Source organism: Babylonia areolata, chromosome 35 (genome assembly GCF_041734735.1).
Source record: "Babylonia areolata isolate BAREFJ2019XMU chromosome 35, ASM4173473v1, whole genome shotgun sequence".
Classification (NCBI taxonomy): domain Eukaryota; kingdom Metazoa; phylum Mollusca; class Gastropoda; order Neogastropoda; family Buccinidae; genus Babylonia; species Babylonia areolata.
Genome location: NC_134910.1, coordinates 8164356 through 8189352, shown reverse-complemented (window position 1 = coordinate 8189352; position 24997 = coordinate 8164356). Strand labels below are relative to the sequence as shown.

Here is a 24997-nt window from a genome sequence, read left to right as displayed (position 1 = left end):
CTGCTGCTGCTGCTGCCTTTGCTTCCCATCACACTTATATATTTCAATTCGACAGTATCTTTTGAAGACATTCATCTTGATACCATTTTTATTGTTCCATAATTTCATCAGTCTTTTCGTAGAATTGTTTTCATGGCCTCTGAATGGAAAACAATTGTATGTATTAGGCAGTCCAGTAATCAAGACCAGAATTTTATTGCTCTTCTTGTTGTTTTTGGGGTGGGGTGGGGTGGAGGGAAGGGGGGGGGGGTAATAAATAAAGATGAATAAAGAAGTAATATATGATTTACAGACCCTGAAATATTTCGACGACAGCAGATCATAACAGCAGGAAAGAGAAACTAAAAAAGCACACAAAAAAACAACAACAAAAAAACAACAACAAAACAACAACAACAACAACAACAACAACAACAACAACAACAAAACCAAAACAACCAACCACAGCAACAAAAAGACAGCAACAAAAAACCCCAACAACTATGAACACTCTCCATGTTAAATGCATACAGGAAACGATAACAGACCGAGACTCGACGCATGCACAAGCAAACACGTACCTTGCACCCAAATTCCACAAACTGTCCAATGGACAAATTGGGATCATCATCCTGGAAACGACCCATAGGCCTATCAATACAACCCCGTCACATCCCAACTGTTTTATTCAGTGGGAGAGTGCAGTTATATGATTACATATTGTCAGTATTTTACCGTTAAAGATTAACGTTTAGTATCTATATTAGTATGAGGATGGTGGCTATTAAAACATGCATGCAACTGCGCATTTTATTTGATCCATTTGTTTCTGTTTATTGTTGCGGTTTACTTTTAATCACAGTACAGTCGTTTCTTTGTAGAAAAAAAACAGTACAAGAACAACTGTTGTGGCAAAGCGGTTGACGTAACAGACTATATAACGTTGAATAAAACTTTTTCAAATTATTAATCACAAGCAGGCCTATTCGCACCAGTGTGCTGCCTGTCTACCCGATTAGATACACAAATAAATCAGCTGCTGTGTAGATAATATAAAAGCAACTCTAACTTCCGACGGATGGTGCGAATGGTGTGTGATTGAAGGTGACGACTTTGCTTGCTGACCACTGTGGTTTGGGTGAGTATTTGTCAGTAATGCGTCATTACCTCATTTTTTTTCAGTCGAATATCGTTTAAAGGCATGTGACTGATTCGTCCAACGTGTGTATTGATCTCCATGTATGTGTGTGTGTGCGTGTGTGTGTGTGTGTGTGTGTGCGTGTGCGTGCGTGTGTGTGTGTGTGTGCGCGCGCGCTTGCTTGTGTATGCGTGCTGATTTTTTTAAAGTGTTTTTTTCCCCGTTTTATTTCAGAGGTTTTAACAGCATTTTCTGCATGCAAATTCCTCAATAGGAGGTGAAGCCGCCATGCTGAGACAGGCTGTGCAATCTGTGCGTCATTGCACCAGACATCTGCTGGCTTCCTCCAGAGAGGCTCCACTGATCAACATGGAGCAAGTCAGAGTGAGTGAATCCAAATGAAGTGCTGAACTACAGGTTGAGTTTTAACGACCTATTGGCGTGATGGCCCTGCTAAGGTAAAGTTGTTTGGGGCTGAGGTTTTGTCACCATGGGACTTGGAAATGGAAGGTGATGGATTCAAGGCATGAAATGCTGAAGTCATAGTATTATAAATATAAGAGTTAAGACTGTAAAGAGGTGGGAAGAAATAGGAAGAAGGAACTTTAGAATGTGGACAAGTGCACTCTTGGCATTTAGTGGTATGTAATCATTGCATGTATATTGTGCCAAACACAAATATGACTGTAAAATTATATGTATTAAAACCTCCCAACTATTTTCTATTTTGTATTCACACACACACACACACACACACACACACGCAGTCTCACACACACACACACACACACACACACACACACACACACATTTGTAACACCACTACCTCATCAACAGAAAATGTTTGTGTATCAGCTTCAGTGGCCAAGTGGTTGGGGTTGCGGACTTATGGCTGGGTTTGACTCCCAGTGGAGATGAGCTTTTTCAGCCAGCGGCTGGCTCCTAGTCCTACTGAGAGTTGAGTGTGCTATGGGTTAAAAAGGGAATTGTGGGACCACACAGTCTAGTATCATCCACTTCACGGATGTGTCTTTGGAAGAGTTGCTTGAATTTTCTTACCAACACTGCAAGTATCTATATTGGGCCTGGTTAAATAACACAAATATTAACCTTTGTTTTGATCTCCCTTCACTTCCATGTTTGGGGTGAGTCCTGTCAAGGTCTTTAGCATTGGCAAATTGATTGGGGATTCTTGTTGGAGGGACTTGGTGGTGGTCTTCACTCTGGTGGAGACTGACTCAGTCTGGGTCAGCAACTAAGCAATTATTGTCGTCTGTGAGGGGCATAGTTGGTGATGTTCTGAGTACAATAAATCAGAACAGGCACTACTGAAGGCCACCAAAGTGACTCAGCAGCAACAGTACAGGGTCTCCTGTGGTGTGTAGCCCTCCTGGCGATCTGACATCGATGGTTCCCTGTGGACTTCTGATCCCGGGACTGTGATAGGCAAACTGGGTGTGGCTGTGTATGGGGGACTCGGAGCAAGCAGTGAGGGAGTAAATGCCACTGAAACAATGCAAAGGGGCAGCACACACAAAAAAAAAAGAAGAAGGAAAATGTGTGTGCATGTATTAGGTAAGTTGAGAAGATTCCTGAGAACTGCTGTGTCGGACCAATAGTTTCTTATATTTATTATTTGTAATTAAAAACTAATATGAAAGAAAAAGTAAACAGTTTCTTTTATTTATTATTTGTGATATGAAAGGAAAGGTAAACATACATTAGCTTTTGTGTGTGTATATATACATGTTGCAGACAACAGTAATAATGGAGCAGGAATTCCCCCCTAGGCTGGCCAAGAAGGGTTATCTGCCCAAAGTAAAGCTGAAGAACCGTATCCTGAGAATGGTGGACCGAACCCATGATCAGCGAACGCCGGACATCACCTGTATAATGACCGACTTTGTGGATGGTGAGACCGTCTTCCAGATCTTTCTGATGCATCTCCATCACTCCTCCAGCTCTGTCCTCTTTCAGAACAGATTTAACAAGAGAGGCAAGGCCTTCAAGACTCACTTGTGATAAATTAAGTCCCCTAGCATTAATTACAGAGTAATTTCCCTTTTTTACTATCTGCACCAAAACGTTTGCAAAATAAATAAAAATTCCATGCTTAGCAAAAGAAGTTCCTGTTTGAACAAAAAATGATAATAATGACTCCTCTTGTTGTTGTGTCAGAATAAGAGGTCAAAGTGCCAAGTTTATAGAATACAAAAAATATAAATATAACAGTAAATGCAGTTTGCATATAATTAGGCTTCTTTTTTTAATTTTTTTGTGCCCATCCCAGAGGTGCAGTATTGTTTTAAACAAGATGACTGGAAAGAACTAAATTTTTCCTATTTTTATGCCAAATTTGGTGTCAGCTGACAAAGTATTTGCAGAGAAAATGTCAGTGTTAAAGTTTACCACGGACACACAGACACACGGCCACACACACACACACACACACACACACATACAGACAACCGAACACTGGGTTAAAACATAGACTCACTTTGTTTACACAAGTGAGTCAAAAACCTAACCTGTTCAACATGGCCAATGGATCGGATGATTAACCCTCTGCCCCTCTGACAGAAAAATCCGAAGGCAACTTTTATTTCTAAATCCTGTGTGAAGGGAAATGAGACTGTTTACTGAACTCACAGATACCAAACAGAAAAGTTCATATAAAATAAGGCTTTATTTATTTTGTTGCAAAATCCAGATCGGGCAGTTCAGGGATTGAATTGGGCACTTCCGGCAGGCCGTATTGGGCGATTCAGGGTGCAGAGGGTTTAGAATATTTCTGTTTGTCTACAGGTCTTCTCCCACCCCCGAAAAAGTGAAAGTTGGGTGTGAAAGTGCTTTGGTTTGTTTACGTACAAGATTTTTACACTACATTCAGTTGTCATGATTATATATTATTATTAATCCTATTATTATGATTATTATTGTTGTTTTTGTTAACCCTTTGAGCCCTGACCACCGCTTTACCGGTGGTAGAGAAAAATGACATAATGCCTAGTAGCATTATGTCATTTTTCTCTACCACCGGTAAAGCGGTGGTCAGGGCACTCATTTTATATCTGTCGTGACACATTAAATACCAATTATTTGCAAATTTTGGCTTAGGAGCTCAGGCAGAAGGGTTAAAATTGCTGAGGAACTCAGGGCTCAAAGGGTTAAGACCAGCATGACATGACGTGTACAGGGGTGGGGATGCGAGGTGACGTGGTGACAGTGAAGCGCAGACTGTTCCGTAACCGGCTGCAGCCGGCAGGCCTGGCTGTCTACGCTTCCCCAGAGAACATGGAGAAGTTTGCCAAAGAGAAAAAAGTGAGTTGGCTCGCTTTGTCTCTTGTTTCTGCCTCTTGTCTCTGTCGACGCTCCTTTCTCACTCTCTGTCTCTCTGTCTCTGTCTCTGTCTCTCTCCCTCTCTTTATTATATAATGACTCAAGTTAGCAGATTTCCGAGATAAGTTAATTCCAAACAAATATCTGAATCCAAAATCTGTTTTTTTTTTTTGTTGGAAGCAGAGAGGAGAGTTGAGATTGTGTTTGAAAGTGGGGAAATTCATCAGAAATGGAAATATTACAAGATTATAAGATGAGTGTTTCTGTTTTTATCACCAGCTTCATTGCTTTGATTGCATTTGAATTCTGGTGTATAATATGATTGCATTTGAATTCTGGTGTATAATATGATTGCATTTGTGTATAATATGATTGCATTTGAATTCTGGTGTATAATATGATTAACAGCAATGATGATTCTTTATATACTGCATGTCCCAATAGGGTGTTGTGTCCACCGTATCTAATGTTCATAATGAAAGTAAAGTAAGGCCCGTAATGCATTGTGATAATCCCTGTAGACTTAGTGTTCAGAGCATGCGCAAATGAATAGTCAGTCAGTAACGTCTGTTTGGATCTTGCTGGTTCCAAAAGGGTCTCTCACTCTTATCAGATTAGATTGTTTAACCAACGTGCCGTGTTCAGACTATTGTGTTGCATGAATCTGTTTTGTGTCCATATCTACAACACAACACCGGGGTCAAAGGGTTAATTGTTCTTGATTATTGTGCACGCAATATAAAATCGCAGATACAGCTTGCTTGTCTGGTGCCAGAAATAGCCACTTGGCCACAGTGACTGGTGTATCAGTTTGTGAGTTACCTTTTTGAATGCATGCATATGACGAGTGCAATAGCCGAATGGTTGGACTTTCAATCTGAGGGTCCCGGGTTGGAATCTTGGTGACGGCGCCTGGTCAGTAAAGGGTGGAGATTTTTTTCGATCTCCCAGGTCAACATATATGCAGACCTGCTTGTGCCTGAACCCCCCTTCATGTGTATACGCAAACTAAAGATCAAATATGCACGTTAGAGATCCTGTAATCCATGTCGGCGTTCGGTGGGTTATGGAAACAAGTACATACCCCCAGCATGCACACCCTTGAAAGCGGAGTATGGCTGTCTTCATGGCGGGGTAAAAATGGTCATACACGTAAAAGCGCACTCGTGTTTGTATGAGTGAACGTGGGAGTTGCAGCCCACGAACGCAAAGAAGAAGAAGAAGAAGAAGAATGCATGCATATGATTGAGCAAGCAGTACATTCATGACTGTATGTGTACTGTATTCTTTATTTCTGTATATATATATTACAAAAGTATACTGTTTATTTATTTATTTTTTTTTGTGTGTGTGTATGTGTGTGTGTGTGTGTGTGTGTGTGTGTGTGTGTCTGAGTGAGTATGTATTGCACTGAATGGTGATCAGCAAGTGTTTAGTGTGCATGGCCCATCAAAACAGAAAGTAGTGAGATGTCATCACCCTTTCCTCACATGGGCTTTCCTATCCACACTGTCCTCTTCTCTTCACTTGACAACGGGCCTATGGCCCGAAACGTCGTGTAAAAACAAAGAGGATTCAGCTACCACCCAAAAGGTTTTTATAAACTTTAGTTTTTTGTCTTTGTTTATTTCTCTGTCTGATGCTTTGTCCCTGCTTTCTTCCTCAGGAGAAAGGCATCGTGGATGAAGAGAAGCTGCTGGGAGTCTTCGGCGAGATGGTAAATGCGTGCACTGCGCGTTTGTGTTGTGTGTGTCTGTGTGTGTTTTTTTTTTGTATGCATCTGTGTGTGTGTGTGTGTGTGTGTGTGTGTGTGTGTGAAAATACCCTTGCTAATTGTTACCATGCTTGTGTAACATGCAACTTGTCACAGGAAAATTGTCATGGAGATGATGTTGAAGAGAAAATATAACCTTCATTGCAAGGGGGGAGGAAAAAAAAATGTAGATGGGGTACAACAGGCAAGCGGTTAAGGCACTGGATTTTCAGCCTGAGAGTCCTGCTTTTGAATCCGTGCACTTAGTGGGTGCAGAATGGAGATTATATAAAGGAAAAGGGGAAAAAAAATTTAAAAAAAAAAAAGGAAAAAAAGAGAGAGAGAATGGTGCCTTGTAGGTTTCAGAGCAGAGTTTAATAAAAAAAAATTAAAAAAAAAGAAAGAAAACAAAACAAAAACAAGAAAGGGAAAATAGGGCCTAGGGTTTATGAACAAGAAACAAAAAGGTATGGACACCTGTGTGCATATGTGTGCGTATGCAAAGATTAAATAGAGTAAGTTTTAGATGTGGAAGCTTTGGGGAGGGTGGTTAGGGATGGAGGGAGGATGCATCTGATGTTTGTATCTTTATTCAGTTTATTACTGGGACATCACTGCTTGGTTGGTGGTGGTGGTTTTTCTTATGTTTTGTTTTGTTTTGTTTTTTTTTATTTTAAAGGACTTGGTCTCCTTACAGAAATACTACATGGAAACCTGTGAAAATGTCTGACAAACAGTTCCAAATGAAAGACTGAAGAGTTGTGGTCAAAACTGACAGATTTTGCATAGTATTTTATTCTTGTAGTTATGTTTCGATTATCAGCAAAAATTGTTATTACGTCTTTGTTATTTTTAAGTAGAAAGAAATATAGACAAATTTTGCTGAATGGTATGACAATAACTGTAAATTTAATAGAATAATTAATAGAAACAGAGTAATGGCAGAAGCATGTATGTAAGTCATCTTGTTCTTAATGTTAATCTTACTTCATTATTATTTTAAATTTTTTTTGTTTGCTTTGTCTTTGATGTAAAATGTGCTAATTTTTTTTCTTCTGATTTTTGTTTTAATTACACATACTTAACCGTGACCCAACTAGTGCAGACTCCGGCAGGGGTCTGACATTCCTGCCGGAAAAAGAGAGCAGGGGTCTGACATTCCTGTCCTGTGCAAACTATCCGCCTATGCGGAGCAGACGAAACTACGGCCGATAACCTCCCGGAAGTAGGTAACCTCCCCTTTGTCCCGCTGGTTATCGCCCTCTTTTTCCGGCAGCCATCATGACTCCTGTACCTGTGCTCTTCATACGGCTAAGTTTTTTCGTATTTTCTGTCTGTCTGTCGATTCTCTGGCGTTCTTGTTTGTGGTCAAATTATGTCTCCAACCAGGTCACATAATTATGTAGCTCGATTGGGGAATCGGCAGGAATGTCAGACCCCTGCCGGAGTCTGCACTAGTTGGGTCACGGTAAGTATGTTATTTAAACGTAATTTTAGATAGAAAATTTCCTTTTTCTTTCACTTTGAATTACACTCACACAATGTTGCATCTTCTTTCTTCCTGTTTATATACTGAGTCATTTTGTTTTTCGTGTTTTAGATAATGTATCCCTTGAAAACTGAAAGAATGCATTTATCTATTTATTTAGTAAGATACATATTTGATTTATATACTTTTTAAAATTTTTATTAATGTATTGATATGTGGTCTTAAAACCTCAAAACTGTAAGATTGTCAGGCTTGTGTATTTTCTTGTGTATTTTTAAGATGCTGCATCCATCAGAAATGAAGGTTTCAGAGATTGTGTATTTAATTATTTGTTTGTATTTTTTATGTACCCATTCAAAATTAAACCATTCAGTCAGTGTGTATTTTTAAAGTGTTTATTTGTTTATTGGAATATATGTATCTTCTTCAGAAGTAATCAAATCAGCCTGTGAACATTTATTAATTTGCTTTTTATTGGTTTTTTGTTTTTTTTGTTTTTGCTTTTTTATTTTATTTTTATTTTTTTTTTTATAGACAGTGCATGCCTCAAAGCTGAGTGAATCAGAGTTCTTTTTTCTGTCTTTATTTTCTGTTTATTTTGGCTGATGGTGTATCCAAGAAGAAATTAAAAGCAGAATGTATTATTTATTTACATATGTTTATTTTTGTATTTTATTTATTTAGTTTTGTATTTATATTTGAGACTGTGTGCATGCCTAACAACTGAAAGGCGCACTTTATTTGTTTATTTGTTTTTTGAGACGTATCCCTCAAATTTGAAGGAATCCGGGAACTATTTATTTAGTTAGTTGTTTGTTTATTTATTTATTGGTTTATTTATGAGATGGTACATCCCCCCGAAACTGAAAGATTCACTTCAGATGCATCAATCAGTTATTTAGTTATTTTATTTATTTGTATTTCTTTATTGTTATTTTCTTGTTCAGACTGCAGTGTATGTCCTAAAACGTGTGCATGTTTGTGTGTAAGTGTGTGTTCGTTCTTTAGTTTAACGTCTTTTCACTGTAAGTGATATTAGACGAGGGAAGGAAAAAAATCGAGTGGGAGGAGGGTGTGTGGGGGTGGGGGTGGGGGGAATTACTGTGTACGCATACGAGTAAGTGAAAGTGTGTGTGTGTGTGTGCGTGCGTGCGTGCGTGCGTGCAGACACTACGCCAGCTGTCAGGACTGTACCTGAGGGTCCCCATGTCTGGTGATCACCCCTGGGTTCTCTCCCCTAAACATGTCCGCATTGCCCTCCGGAAGACGGTCAGTTCTTTCCCCCCCCTCGTGTCTCTGTGTGTGCACTTTCCTGTGGATGACGATGATGACAGTGACAGTGTGCGTTATAGTGATGATACAGATTGTGTGTATTATATTGATGACAGTGATAGTGTATATTATAGTCATGATACAGATTTTGTGTATTATATTGACGACAATGATAGTGTGCATTATAGTGATGATACAGATTGTGTGTATTATATTGACGACAATGATAGTGTATATTATAGTAATGATACAGATTGTGTGTATTATATTGATGACAGTGACAGTGTATATTATAGTAATGATAGAGATTGTGTGTATTATATTGACGACAATGATAGTGTATATTATAGTGATGGTACAGATTGTGTGTATTATATTGACGACAATGATAGTGTATATTATAGTAATGATACAGATTGTGTGTATTATATTGATGACAGTGATAGTGTACATTATAGTAATGATACAGATTGTGTGTATTATATTGATGACAGTGATGACAATGATAGTGTATAGTAATGATACAGATTGTGTGTATTATATTGATGAGTGATGACAGTGATAGTGTACATTATAGTAATGATACAGATTGTGTGTATTATATTGATGAGTGATGACAATGATAGTGTACATTTTAATGATGATGATAGTGTGCATTATAGTGATAATGATAGTATGTACAGTACTGATGACAGTGATGACAATAATTGTGTACAGTTCAACGATACTTTATTGATAGTTTATGTTATATTGATAATAATGACGACACTGATAATGTACATTAAAAATATAATATATATAGTGTATTATATTGATAATAATGCTGATAATAATAGTGTACATGATATTGATGTAAATGATGAGAATGATGATGCTAATGTATTATAATGATGACAATGATAATATTAGTGTATAGCAATGATGACAATGATGATATTAGTGTACAGAATATTGATAATGATAATAATAGCGTATATATATACTAACACTATGGATGATAATGAGAAAATATTGTTGGTAACAATAATGCAGTAATGATTAGTTCACCGGTACTGTACATAGGTATTGATGATTGTATTAGTGTAGATGATATTGACAATAACTGAAACATTTTTATAGCAATCTTCTCACATAGTTTAGCTCATTCAGTATCGTGTGTGTGTGTGTGTGTGTACACTGTGAGTGTGTGTACACTCTGTGTGTGTGTGTACACTGTGTGTGTGTGTGTGCACTGTGTGTGTGTGTACACTCTGTGTGTGTGTGTGTGCACTGTGTGTGTACACTCTGTGTGTGTGTGTGTGTGCACTGTGTGTGTGTATGCACTATGTGTGTGTGTGTACACTGTGTGTGTGTGCGCACTATGTGTGTGTGTGTACACTGTGTGTGAGTGTGCACTATGTGTGTGTGTGTACACTGTGTATGTGTGTGTGTGTGTGCACTGTGTGTGTGTGTATGTATGTGTGTGTGTACACTCTGTGTGTGTGTGTGTGTGTGTGTGAGCAGGGTATTGAGGCAAAGGAGCACTGCATCACTCTGCCACAACACCCTATCACTGGACCAGAGGAATTCTCTTTCTCCATCACAGTCAGTACCGATCCCTCTCTGCCTGTCTATCTGTCTCTGTATCTGTCTGCCTGTCAGTCATAGTCAGTCTGTGTTTCTATTTCTCTCTCTCTCTCGCTCTCTCTCTCGCTCTGTATCAGACTTAATGTTCTAGAAACAGACCTTCATTTTTCCTTAACCCTTTGAGCCCTGACCACTGCTTTACCGGTGGTAGAGAAAAATGACACAATGCCTAGCCACCGGTTGATTGGTGTGTAAACACTTGTGTCTTGTTATGCTATTGGGTGACTTATATTGAAGAGCCAATCAGAAAAACCGTAATATTCTGACGTCAGCAAACGTAGTACCAACATGGCCACGCCTTTTCACTGAGTTTTGTGCATGTGCTTTGGATAAAAAAGATCAATTTCAATATAAGTCAACCAATAGCAAAACACGACACAAGTGTTTACGCACCACTCAACCGGTGGCTAGGCATTATGTCAGTTTTTCTCTAACACCAGTAAAGCGGTGGTGGTCAGGGCACTCTCTTTATATCTGCTGTTACACATTAAATACCAATTATTTGCAAATTTTGGCTCAGGAGCTCAGGCAGAAGGGTTAAAATTGCTCAGGAACTCAGGGCTCAAAGGGTTAACCCTTTTACCGCCAGTCAATTTAAGAGTACAGAATTCCCTTGTGGTATAAACACAGGAAAGACAGTGGCTAAGAACAGCTGGGGATTCCCCCCTGCGATGTATAGAAAATATGGCCTATCCTACCACCGAACATTAAGAGCAGTAGGTTCATGGATAACAGACCAATGAATGGTCACCTTTCAGTGACATGGGTCCTCTACCACGCCTGTGCATAAGTGCGAGCTTGGCGGTGACAGGGTTAACTTGCCTTAAATTTGAAACCATTTGGAAAGTGGCAGTGCTAACACTGGGAAAATATTAGACGGCCATCCATGCAGAGACTTGCGTTTGTTGTTTGCCAGTGTAAACAGAGGCACTGTTGATAATGTGTGTGTTTTTTGTTTTCAAAGCTTCAGAAATGAGATGGAATGTGTGATGATCTCATGTTGACAGTTGTGTGTAATTTCCATACTTTCCTCAGGTTTTTGACTCACTTGTGTAAACAAAGTGAGTCTATGTTTTAACCCGGTGTTCGGTTGTCTGTGTGTGTGTGTCTGTGTGTCCGTGGTAAACTTTAACATTGACATTTTCTCTGCAAATACTTTGTCAGTTGACACCAAATTTGGCATAAAAATAGGAAAAATTCAGTTCTTTCCAGTCATCTTGATTAAAACAATATTGCACCTCTGGGATGGGCACAAAAAAAAGAAAAAAAAAAAGAAGCCTAATTATATGCAAACTGCATTTACTGTTATATTTATATTTTTTGTATTCTCTAAACTTGGCACTTTGACCTCTTATTCTGACCCAGCAACAAGAGGAGTCATTATTATCATTTTTAGTTCAAACAGGAACTTCTTTTGCTAAGCATAGAATTTTTATTTATTTTGCAAACGTTTTGGTGCAGATAGTAAAAAAGGGAAATTACTCTGTAATTAATGCTAGGGGGCTTAATTTAGCACAAGTGAGTCTTGAAGGCCTTGCCTCTCTTGTTTTTTTTTGTTACGCTCACTGCATTGTGTGAGTGAATGACCTGACAGCTCACTCCAGGACGAATAGTTTTCTCCCTTGCTTACCCCTGCAGATGCCCCATTTGTTAGGGTTAGGAAAAAAAAAAAAATCACAAAAAATACAGAACACAAAAGTAACTGAATGAAACTCCCTGTTACTTGACCCACTGACCCCTCTCCTCACGTCGTGTGTGCGCCCACCCCCGCTCCCTCTCGTCACAGTTCTCAGAAGCTGAGTCACTGCCAGTACCTTCTTGCTGGAAAGCTTTCTTCACTGCAGATACTTTATTCAGTGTCTTCATCATCCTCGTCGATGTAGGAAGCATCTTGATCACTTCAGCAGCAGTAAAAAAACCGCTTTGGTGATCTAGTTTGCTCCAAAAATTTTTGCTTGTATCGCCTGCGACGCCATTTTCGATACGTATGTAGATTAGTTTGTCGTGTGGGGTATCAAAGACGAAGGGCAACGGCTTGCTGGCGAGTGTGTTGTTACGGAACCTCACAAAGAAACTTTCCATTCGACCCTTAACACCTTCGCAATGCCTGGTGTAGCTGCGATTTTTATGCTACTCTATGAGGAAAACATGGAAAAAAATTATTTAATTGTCGAAACTGCTATAGCGTTCCGTCATCTGGAACGCCACCTTACGTCAGGAACGCTATTGCGGTCCATCCTCTGGAGTGAGTTAAACATTCCTGAGTCCTGACTGTCCCTATCAGAACTTGGCGTTTTGGAAATTGCAGTGCACCACTACTGAACACATTCAGCACATCTGCTTTGCCAACTTTGTATCAAGAAGAAATGAAACAAAGTATGTTTTGTTCTACGCTGTCCTACCCTGCTTGATATAACTTTAAGAGCAAAGTGTATTCAGCCTAAACCCGATAAATTCCCGTGTCATCTTAGGTCAGTGTTAATCATGGCATATAGGCATGAACAGACAATACATGATTTGTCTAATTCAGTAATTGTTTCAGTAATTGTGCTTTCCGACTGCAATGATTAACTCTCATGTCTTAAAACCTTAGATGCGTTTGTTAATAATTGACAGGATTGTGTATTAGCTGTGTTGAATGATCATGAATATGTTTGCACTCCTCCTTGAGGGGCTATAGCCAACACTTGAATAAATTATCAGTATCTGTATCCATCTCTCCATCTTTCTCTGTGTGCCTCTCCTCTCTCTGTCTTTCTGTCTGTGTTGCTCCTCTGTCCAGCACACATTGCTTTTTGAATAATGTGAAAAAAAAAAAAAAAAAAACCCCAACAAGAATCAGATATAATGCTTAAATTATTATGCATTAACTTAAAGCCCAGCTGACTGCAAAGCAGCCGAGTTGTTTCAGGGTTGAATGATGACAAGGAGTATGAAAATTTATGTGTGCTTGCCTCCTGGTTGATATCCAGTAGCCCAAGGCATTTATACAGGACTGAGGGAAAGTGTGTGTAACAGCCATCCCAAGTAAATTTAATGATAATAAATAATAATAATGGTATTTATATAGCGCTGAATCTTGTGCAGAGACAAATCAAAGCGCTTTAGCACCAGTCATTCACACACATGCGTAACTCTAAAACTGGAGAAACTGAAGGAAAGGAAGAGGCAGGGAAGGGAGGCTATTTTGGGAAGAGGTGGGTTTTAAGGCCAGACTTGAAAGAGCTGAGTGTGGAGACTTGACGAAGCAAAAGAGGAAGTTCATTCCAGTTGCAAGGTCCAGAGACAGAGAAAGAACGGCGGACAACAGTCGAGCGTTTGAATCTGGGTTTGCATAAACAGAGTGGATCCCAAGTAAATTTCCAACGATAGCATCCCCTCCCCCCACCCCACCGGGAAAAAAAAACACCACCGCCCAACCAAAAACAACTTCTTCCCAATGTCCTCATACACATGTGCACACACACACATCACACACACACACTCACTCACACACACACACACACACACACACACACACACACACACACACACACACGCACTCATACACACACACACACACACTCACTCACACACACACACACACACGCACACGCCCTTTCGTCTCTGCGACCTCCCAACGCTTTTGCTACTCTCCTCATCTCTCCTCGCTAGTTGTTCTGTGTCTCCACCATTGTCATACCGAAAGAAAAGAAATTAAGGTAAAAAAAGAAAAAGAAAAAAAGAAGAAAGAATTAAAAAGCAAATCACATGATTCCTTCACATGAAAAACAGAAAACAAAACAAAAACAAGAAAGGGAAAATACGGCCTAGGGTTTATGTAAATGATAATTCTTCTTCTTCTTCTTCTTCTGCGTTCGTGGGCTGCAACTCCCACGTTCACTCGCATGTACACGAGTGGGTTTTTACGTATATGACCGTTTTTACCCCGCCATGTAGGCAGCCATACTCCGCTTTTGGGGGTGTGCATGCTGGGTATGTTCTTGTTTCCATAACCCACCGAACGCTGACATGGATTACAGGATCTTTAACGTGCGTATTTGATCTTCTGCATGCGTTTACACACGAAGGGGGTTCAGGCACTAGCAGGCCTGCACATATGTTGACCTGGGAGATCGTAAAAATCTCCACCCTTTACCCACCAGGCGCCGTCACCGTGATTCGAACCCGGGACCCTCAGATTGACAGTCCAACCCTTTAACCCGTCAATGATAATTATTATGCGCATTTTTGTAGCACCTCCCCATGCATGGCTTCAGGCTGTTTTGAACAGTACAGCTGGCAAAAATGAGATTACAGAAGCATGGAAAATAGATGGACTAGGGACTGTTTTCAAGATTAGGTGTAAATGCTCATAATAATGATGATAATATCATGTGTGAGTGGAGTGATGGCCTAGAGGTAACACGTCTGCCTAGGAAGCGAGAGAATCAGAGTGCGCTGGTTCGAATCACGGCTCAGCCGCCGATATTTTCTCCCCCTCCACTAGACCTTGAGTGGTGGTCTGGACGCTAGTCATTCGGATGAGACAATAAACCAAAGTCCCATGTGCAGCATGCACTCAGCGCACGTAAAAGAACCCACGGCAGCAAAAGGGTTATTCCTAGCAAAATTCTGTAGAAAAATCCACTTCGATAAGAAAAACAAATAACACTGTACACAGGAAAAAAATTTTAAAAAATGGGTGGCACTGCAGTATAGCGACACGCTCTCCCTGGGGAGAGCAGCCCGAATTTCACACAGAGAAATCTGTTGTGATAAAAAGAAATATATATATATATATATATATATATATATATATATAATAGTAAGATATATTATTTCCTTATGAATGTGACAGTATTTTATTCAAAGATGTACTGATCTTGATTCAGTATTAATGGAACTGTTCTGTTATCCCTTCTATCATCTCTCTCTCTCATTCTGTTTGTCTCTGACTCTGTGTGTGTTTGTCTGTCCATCAGGAAAACCTGACATTTCTCCTGGATATGAAATTACGTCCTATAATAAGTTTTTTTTTTTTTTTTTTTTTTTTTTCAACAGGGGGCTTGATGAAAAAAAAAAAAAAGTACCAGTAACAGTGCCTGTTTTGCTTAGTTTTGTGTCTTGTTGCGTGGTTTCTGATTTGCAAACAAGCGTTTGATCTTTGGAACAAGTGCGAATGCAGAGTTTACAAAAAGTTCAGAACCACATTGGTACTGGCACAAGTTTTCTTCTTGAGGGGGTGGGGAGGGAGTGGGGGTGGGAGTGGGGAGGGGGGGGGTGCCTGGAGGGGAGGGGGGCGATTATGGTGAAATGATGTTGTTGTTGTATTTCTTTTTATCACAACAGATTTTTCTGTGTGAAATTCGGGCTGCTCTCCCCAGGGAGAGCGCGTCGCTACTGTACACCACCACCCTTTTTTTTTGTATTTTTTCCTGCATGCATTTTTTTTTTTTTTTTCCTATCAAAGTGGATTTTTGTACAGAATTTTGCCAGGAACAACCCTTTTGTTGCCGTGGGTTCTTTTACGTGCGCTAAGTGCATGCTGCACACGGGACCTCGGTTTATTGTCTCATCCAAATGACTAGCGTCCAGACCACCACTCAAGGTCTAGTGGAGGGGGAGAAAATATCGGCGGCTGAGCTGTGATTCGAACCAGCGCGCTCAGATTCTCTCGCTTCCTAGGCGGACGCGTTACCTCTAGGCCATCACTCCACTGATGCTGATTTCTTGCACACAGCAATGAATGCAGCCAGTGTAAAAAGTCACCACATAACCAGAGGAGGTGTTTTCTTTTGCGTTGCACTTTCATTATTTAATCAACAACAACAATCCACATCTTTCTGTTGTTATAAAACCCACTGAACAAGCTGTCAATTTTGAGCTGAAACAAGGATTTTTTTTTTTTTTTTTTTAACACGTTTTTTTAAAGCTGTTTATGATGCACATATCATAGGTGCGGGTCGAAATCAGCTGTTAGTCTTCTTCTTCTTCTTGTTTCCCCGAGTGTGCGAATGTGTATGTGATTCTGTTTGTGGTCGATGGACTATCCACCCCCCCCCCCCCCCCCAACCCCTCTTAACTTCCTTCTTTTAAAGTTTTTTGTCTTTTTTATTTTATTATTTTTAAAAAATAGTACTTAATTCTTTTTTTTCTCTCTCTTTTTTCTTGTACTTGATAATTGCGAATTTGTGTGTGTTTTTTGTTTTCTTGTTTTGTGTGTGTGTGTGTTTTCTTTTTTTTTTCTCTCTTTGTCCAGGGCTGGGTGGAAAAAAAGCATGTGTACCTGCTTATCTCATTACCCTGGTGAAATAAAATTTCGTTTCATTTTGTTTCGTTTCGTTTCGTTTCTTCTCGTCTGTCAGATGGACACCCCTGTCTCTGTGATGAAGGCAGAGCTGTACGCTTCAGGTCCTTCACACAGCAGTAGAGCTTCTGGCCGGGGTCACTGCAGTTGTGTCGTTTGTGTAAGATAAGATAAGATAAGATAAGAATAACTTTATTATCTCCAACTGGAGAAATTTGGTCAGGTGCATTATCACAACATAGACAAGTAAACAACATGGGGACCATAATTGTAAAAGTCAACATCAGCTTTTACGAATATTACGAAGATACAAATGTAAAAAAAATATCACATACACCGTTTCATACATACATCCACACACTGCAGGTAATAACCAGTCATCATCATCATCATCATCATCATCATTGTCAGCATTGGCCTTGTCAGCCATGAGCGTGCCTGCATCAGACGTGGACAACGCCCTTCCTAGATCTTCGTCAGCGAAGCCAGGCCATGAATAACCAGTATTCTTAAAGTAAAAACAGAAAGAATTAAGAAACATTATTTGAATATAATTATAAACATAGCCTACTATACTGCACATTGATTATAATAGACAGATAAGAATAAAGATAAATTGCGGAAAACCGCAACCAGATAATCAGCACACCCCCCCCCCAACCCCCCACCCCACACACGCAGATTCCGTGTGAGGATTGAAGTCAACCACATGTAGCCTGCGAAATTGAAGAAAAATCAACTCAGTTCTTTGAACATTTTATGGTAACATACTTGCTTTTATGAAGCTGTCAATTCTTTAAACATTTTATGGTAACATACTTGCTTTTGTGAAGCCGTCCTCATGTCGTTGTGTGAAGTCCGTTTGTTACATTATTATATTTACAGCGTGCGACTTCGATTTTCTTTCTTTCGATTTTTTTTTTTTTTCCAGATAAATAGTGTCAAATCTGTTTTATGAAGTGGTACTTATGTTGTTATGTGAAGTCTTAGTGTGACTTCGTTTTTTTTCTTTCAATTTTTTTCCAGATAAATGGCGTCAAATCTACCATGGCCAAAGGGAGAGTGGTGCTTCGCTTCAATGACCCGTCCAAAAATGAGCTCCCAGAGTTACCTCCTACTTGGAATCCTCCCAAAAAGACAACACAAGAAACATGAGGATCTTGTCACAGCTGTTATTTCTGTTGTGTTGTATTATTGAATTTTTTTTTGGGGGGGGGTTGAGTGGAGTGAGAAGGGGGGTTTTGGGGAGGAGGGGGGTCAGGGGGGCTTTCAAATGCGGGAAGTTAAAATGTATGTATGCTGTCATTTGTATGGTTGTCATTTTTTTCTCTTTTACAAAATGATATGCAAGTGAAACGATCCAATGTCTGTGTGTGGTATATATGTGTGGGTGTGTGTGGTGTATGTGTGTGTTCAGGGTTTAGGTTTTGTGTAGGTCATCAGCCATTGACGCTTACAGTTTTTTAATGACCCATCTATGTGGCAACCAGTGGATCACTTGTCTCATTCATTTTTTTGTAATATCTACTTGTCTCATTCTTCTTCTTCTTCTTCTTCTTCTGCGTTCACTCGTATGCACACAAGTGGGCTTTTACGTGTATGACTGTTTTTACCCCGCCATGTAGGCAGCCATACTCCGTTTTCGGGGGTGTGCATGCTGGGTGTGTTCTTGTTTCCATAACCCACCGAACGCTGACATGGATTACAGGATCTTTAACGTGCGTATTTGATCTTCTGCTTGCATATACACACGAAGGGGGTTCAGGCACTAGCAGGTCTGCACATATGTTGACCTGGGAGATCGTAAAAATCTCCACCCTTTACCCACCAGGCGCCGTCACCGTGATTCAAACCCGGGACCCTCAGATTGACAGTCCAACGCTTTAACCACTCGGCTGTTGCGCCCGTCTACTTGTCTCATTCATTTTTTGTCAAATCTGTCATGCTTAAAGGGATTTTGTAGTAATCTCTTATTCTCGTGCAAAACAATTGCGACTGCAGCTTCGAACAGAAAAATGTAAGTGTTACTGTTGTTGCTACGCAGCTTGACAGCGAGCAGACTACATTGTTAAAAAAAAAAAAAAAAAAGAGTTCCTAGCCAGGAAAGCAAATGAAGTATGCTTAACATAAAGACTTTGTCGCATGCTTTTTGTGAACAGCAGCGGAATACAGTGCCAGTTTAGCTTTTGGCTTTTCTGCTAGTCTCCTCAGTGAGGATGGCTGCGATACATGCAGATCATTTCACCATAACATATCATCTGCATTGTGGAGCATGCCGCCGAAAGGAGCTGCCTAACGTTGAGAAAGATCGAAAGAGTGTTCAGGACAGTTGCAGTGCCTTCCATTTCGCACACGTCTGGAGAGTCTGAATCGAAAGATTTCATTGGCAAGTTATGCGTTTACTTCGTTGACGTAATGCAAGAATGTGGCACATGTAAGTAAAATTGAGATCCGATCAAGATATTCACAAGCGCACTTGCATGACTTTTTTTTTTTTTTTTTTTTTTTTAATGACCATGTTTATTTAGTCATGGGCAGTAGACAAGACTTTAGTGGTTAAAGCATTGGACTTTCAATCTGAGGGTCCTGGGTTCGAATCACAGTAACGGCACTGGGTGGTTAACCCTTTCACCGCCAGTCAATTTAAAGTACAAAATTCCCTTTTGGTATAAACACAGAAAAGACAGTGGCTAAGAATAGCTGGGAATTCCCCCTTCGAAGTATAGAAAATATGGCCTGTCCTACCACCGAATATTAAGAGCAGTAGGTTCATGGATAACAGACCAATGAACGGTCACCTTTCAGTGACATGGGTCCTCTACCACGCCTGTGCATAAAATGCGAGCTTGACAGTGAAAGGGTTAAAGAATGGAGATTTTTCCGATCTCCCAGGTCAACAGATGTGCAGACCTGCTAGTACCAGAATCCCCTTTGTGTGTATATGCACGCACACAGAAGATCAAATACGCACGTTAAAGATCCTGTAATTGATGTCAGCATTCGGTGGGTTTACCCAGCATGCATAACCCTGAAAACGGAGTGTGGCTGCATACATGAAAGGGGGGGGGGGGAATGAAACGGTCATGCACATAAAATGTTACATGTCTGCCTGAGTGTGTGTGTGTGTGTGTGTGTGTGCCAGAAATCTGAATGACACAAGAAACGAATGATAAGCACTCAATGGCAGCCGTCAATCGGCTCTACCCAGGTAGGCAGCCTGGTGTGCAAATTACCCCAAGTTTGTAAAGTGCTGACAGCTTGGTCCCTGACCAAGGATAGACACTATATAAGTATTCATATCATATCAAATCAAATAAGGGTTGTTGTTTTTTTTGGTTTTTTTTACCCATTAATTTTGAAAATGACCCATTGATTTTGTGGTTAACTGGTCAAATGACGAATAGTGCCCTAAATGGTGTGGCAACTTTGTGAGAGGGAGAGAGAGAGAGTGCGCATAGCTGTGCCTACTTGTATGTTTGTTTCCTTGTGTGTTTATACAGAAACATTTGCCAGCAAACAGATTGTACTTTGATAGTAAAACAAAATACACTTGCAAGCCAGAAAAAAAAAAAAGGAAAAAAGAGTAGTGCTACACTGTAGTAATGCACTCTCCACATGGAAACAACCCAAATTTCACAGAGAGAAATCTGTTGTGACAAACAGTAATGGAGTGATTGCCTAGAGGTAACATGCATCGCCTTGGGAGCAAGAGAATCTGAGTGGCGCTAGTTTGAATCCCGGCAGAGTCGCCAGTATTTTCTCCCCCTCCACTAGACCTTGAGGGGTGGTCTGGACGCTAGTCATTCGGATGAGACGATAAACTGAGGTCCTGTCTGCAGCATGCACTTAGCGCACGTTAAAGAATCCACGGCAACAAAAGGGTTGTTCCTGGCAAATTTCTGTAGAAAAATCCACATCGATAGGAAAAGAAAAAACAAACAACTGCAGGCAGGAAGAAATGCAAAAAAAAATCAGTGGAGTTCTCAGTTTTGTGATGCGCTCTCCCTGGGGAGACTCCGAGAGCAGCCCATGATAAAATGAAAGGTTTGTGTAACGTGAATGATTTAAATAGAATGACAAGCACAAGAGAGGAAAAGCCTTCATGACTCGCATGTAATGCAAATGACTGAAATAGAATAACAAGAGGCAAAGCCTTCATGACCAAGATGTGACACTCATTGAATCCAACAAAGGAATCACACACACATACAAAAAGACACTGCAAAGTAGATGATACGGCAAAAAGATACACATTTATGTGACTTTTGCTATTTAATTTACAAAACATTTATATTCTGACTAAAGCAAATCCCAGTGCATGTTTAAATAAGAAAACCAGATGGAAAAACCTAAGCTCTATGCATCTTCTACATTTTTCATACACGCCACATTGTGACCTTGAACTTTGACCTCTGACCTCGTCTCTTGGCTCCGCTTTTTGCTTTTACCACGAACAATCATTGTACCAAATAATTATGATGAAGAAGATTGTATACAAGGCCTTCTCTTGCACATAGAAACGTTTCCCATCAATTGTATACGCCATTTTGTGACCCTGACCTTTAACCTCTGGTTATGAATTTCTTTAAGCACCCATGACTGGTTACAATACCAACTTTGATTAAGGTTGGATGCAAGATAACGGTCTCTCTCAAGGTTTTTTTTTTTCCCCTCCCATTTTCGTCAAATAATGACCTTGACCTTTGACCTCTCACCCTGCCTGCGACATCCGTCAGCACAAAGTGGAAAAATTTGGAAGGTCATTTTTCAAACCCACCATCCTACCATGTTTGGTTCCAATGTCACATGTTGTAGCCGAGAAAATGCCAGTGTTGTTAAAAGTTTGCCACGGACACACACGCACACAGGATCAATTACATGGCCTAACTTTGTTTGCACATGAGTTTAAAAAAAAAAGTAAAAAAAAAAAGAGGTTTCGTTCAGCGAACGTCTGTGCATATTGACATAAATTCAAAGCATGCTGAAGCTTTCGATTTTATATTTCCCCTGACTATGGAACACAGCATGGACTGGATCACTTGAATTGACTGACAATAAGCAAACTGCTCAGTGTTCAGTGCCGGCGACCGTTCGTCAGTGTTAAGTTCAGAACCGGTTTGTCCAGTTCTGCTCGAAAGTGATCTGTGTGTGTATGTGTGTGTGTGTGTGTGTGTGTGTGTGTGTGCGTTCGTGCGTGTGTGTGTGTGTGTGTGTGTGTGCGTGCCGCGCTCGCGCGCGCGCTAGTATGTGTGTGTGTCTTCAATTTGTGATGTCTTCAGTTCCACTTTAAGTGATGCATGTGTGTGTGTGTGTGTGTGTGTGTGTGTAAATCCGTGTGTGTGAATCCGTGTGTGTGTGTGTGTGTGTGTAAATCCGTGTGTATGAATCCGTGTGTGTGTGTGTGTGTGTGTGTGTGAATGCATACATGTGTGTGTGTGTGTGTGTGTGTGTGTGTGTGTGTGTGTTTGCATACAGAACAAACGCAAAAAAACCAGGAACATGTTTGGCGGAGCATGACTTACCTGGTTACGCCTAAAACACACACACACACACACACACACACATATATATATATATATATATATATATATATATATATATATATATATATATGCACACATATACATAACATATATATATATATATATATATATATATATATATATATATATATATACTCGTCTCTTCATACACACAGCATAATGGAAGTTCAGTTAATCGCAGTTAAAAAATTCTTTTCACACAGAAATTTTGCAATAAATTAACATTGAGTGCCGCGGGCAAAAATTGGACTCGTTTTCTAGCCAAGTCGAGGGTCTCAAACTTTATTCGACGTCAGCACATGGTTATAGCCAGATTCGGCGGGAATACTTTTTGTTCCCTGTCTTTTTAGTACATTTATTTGCTTATTCATCATCATTGTTGTCTTATTTATTTATTTATTATTATTATTATTGTTACTACTACCTTTTTTATATTGTAATTAATTAATTATTTATTTGTTTATCTATGTACGCTTATCTATTATTTATTCACCTTTTTTTTTTCTCCTCAAGGCCTGACTAAGCGCGTTGGGTTACGCTGCTGGTCAGGCATCTGCTTGGCAGATGTGGTGTAGCGTATATGGATTTGTCCGAACGCAGTGACGCCTCCTTGAGCTACTGAAAACTGAAAACTTTAGTCCCGAGGATATTGATAGTTAAACCCGCTACTTTTAGCTTGGTTTGTTTTGGGGCCTGGCTCATCCTCAGTCCAGTTAAACTAGCTATGAACATTGTGGGATTGGATATAATTATAACCCCTGTCGACTGAGTGGGCAAAAATCGAAAATTAGAAGTCTGTCTGTCTGCTGACAACAACAAGAAGAAGAAACAAACAAACAAACAAAAATGGAGTAGGATTCTCATAATTATTATATACTGTCCTTCTTTTATCGGTTTGTGTCTTTGTAGCTGTACTTTCTGTCTAGATATTTTTCCTTTCACTCATTCCCCAAGCGCGGCAGAGTAATCAGTAAGATGACTGTGGCCGTAGTGACAAAAAAAAAAAAGAAAAAAAAGAAAAAAAAAAAGGATGATAATGACTGAGGATGACTAATGATGACTCATTCTTACTTCCGACCAGTATATAGTGAGTTTCAGTTTCAGTTTCAGTAGCTCAAGGAGGCGTCACTGCGTTCGGACAAATCCATATACGCTACACCACATCTGCCAAGCAGATGCCTGACCAGCAGCGTAACCCAACGCGCTTAGTCAGGCCTTGAGAAAAAGGTTGCCAACAGCACCCGGTGTTCCCAGGCGGTCACCCATTCAAGTACTAACCGGGCTCGACGTTGCTTAACTTCGGCGATCGGACGAGAACCGGTGTTTTCAACGTGGTACGGCCGTTGGCGTATATAGTGAGTACGTTCGCAATAGTGGAGTGATGGCCTAGAGGTAACGCGTCCGCATAAGAAGCGAGAGAATATGAGCACGCTGGTTCACGAATCACGGCCCAGCCGCCGATATTTTCTCCTCCTCCACTAGACCTTGAGTCGGTGGTGGGCTGAACGCTAAGTCATTCGGATGAGACGATAAACCGAAGTCCCGTGTGGTGCAGCATGCACTTAGCGCACGTAAAAGAACCCACGGCAACAAAAGGGTTGTTCCTGGCAAAATTCTCTTGAAAAAATCCACTTCGATAGGAAAAACAAATAAAACTGCACGGCAGGAAAAAATACAAAAAAATGGGTGGCGCCGTATAGTGTAGCGACGCGCTCTTCCTGGGGAGAGCAGCCCGAATTTCACACATAGAAATCTGTTGTGATAAAAAGGTATACAAATACAAATACTGACAGAAGTCGTCCATTGCTATCCAGTTTCAACGTTTAATGGTAAGCCTTAGCGGTATAGCTTTTTACAGTGGCTTTAAAAGTGGAAATAATTGTGAAAACGTAGATTTTTCATCCGCCCGGCGATTGGAATCGATAAAACGATTTTTGTTTTCCATGGCAGCCAGTCTCGTCCCGATTTGCTGAGAATTGGAACCACTGAGCTATAAACAGTGGGAGTGACAAAGCACTGCCGACTGGTTCTCCCTGTGGCCGCCATTTTGTGGCCGGAACACCTGCCGGGCATGATTATGTGTACGGCACTCTGCAGCCGTATTGATACTCATTAGTAGACAGCTCAGGACAGTTCCGTACGTGCTTTAAATGACTTATAAAGGCGGGTCACATGACCTGTGCCCTCGAAGATGATTGGCTCTCCGAAACTGCGTGCAACAAACCTCACGTGCTGCGACTGAAACAGCCGGCTTCTTCTTTTTTGTTGTTGTTGTTGTTTTTTTTTGTTTTTTTCCCCCCACGACTTTTCAGTCCCCGATTTGTGAATCCCGCTGGCCTCTGGGTCGTGTCAAGGACGGCCTTATCTATATTAATTTATCTATAGTTGAGGCAGCTCTCATCAGTTTACCGTTTTTCTGAATTAACTCTATGTGGGTGTATGTGTGAATGTGTGTCTTCATGTTTTACATCTATTTGCTTATTTATCATCATTGTTGTCTTATTTATTTATTTTATTATTATTATTATTATTACTACTACTATTATTATTATTATTATTATCATTACTA

The 24997-nt window shown here is 40.2% G+C and overlaps 1 protein-coding gene and 1 non-coding gene across 3 annotated transcripts; one reads left to right on the top strand and one right to left on the bottom strand.

Annotated features, from left to right (window-relative positions):
• The first annotated feature begins 1039 nt into the window (after positions 1-1039).
• On the top strand, positions 1040-18104 carry LOC143277931 (large ribosomal subunit protein bL9m-like). 2 transcript variants are annotated; one of them, XM_076582908.1, is made up of 8 exons: positions 1040-1117; positions 1392-1501; positions 2873-3029; positions 4314-4438; positions 6123-6173; positions 8866-8967; positions 10474-10554; positions 17912-18104. In XM_076582908.1, the coding sequence occupies exons 2-8, from the start codon at positions 1406-1408 to the stop codon at positions 18038-18040; spliced, it is 741 nt and encodes a 246-aa protein (XP_076439023.1). In that variant the 5' UTR covers positions 1040-1117; positions 1392-1405; the 3' UTR covers positions 18041-18104. The 2 variants fall into 2 exon arrangements, with proteins under 2 accessions (XP_076439023.1, XP_076439024.1); XM_076582909.1 differs by having other exon boundaries at positions 1044-1117; positions 1352-1501.
• Positions 18105-23657: 5553 nt separating this feature from the next.
• LOC143278167 (5S ribosomal RNA) lies at positions 23658-23776 on the bottom strand. The gene has a single exon (XR_013053852.1). It is a non-coding gene; the product is annotated as a 5S ribosomal RNA (ribosomal RNA).
• Positions 23777-24997: the final 1221 nt, after the last annotated feature.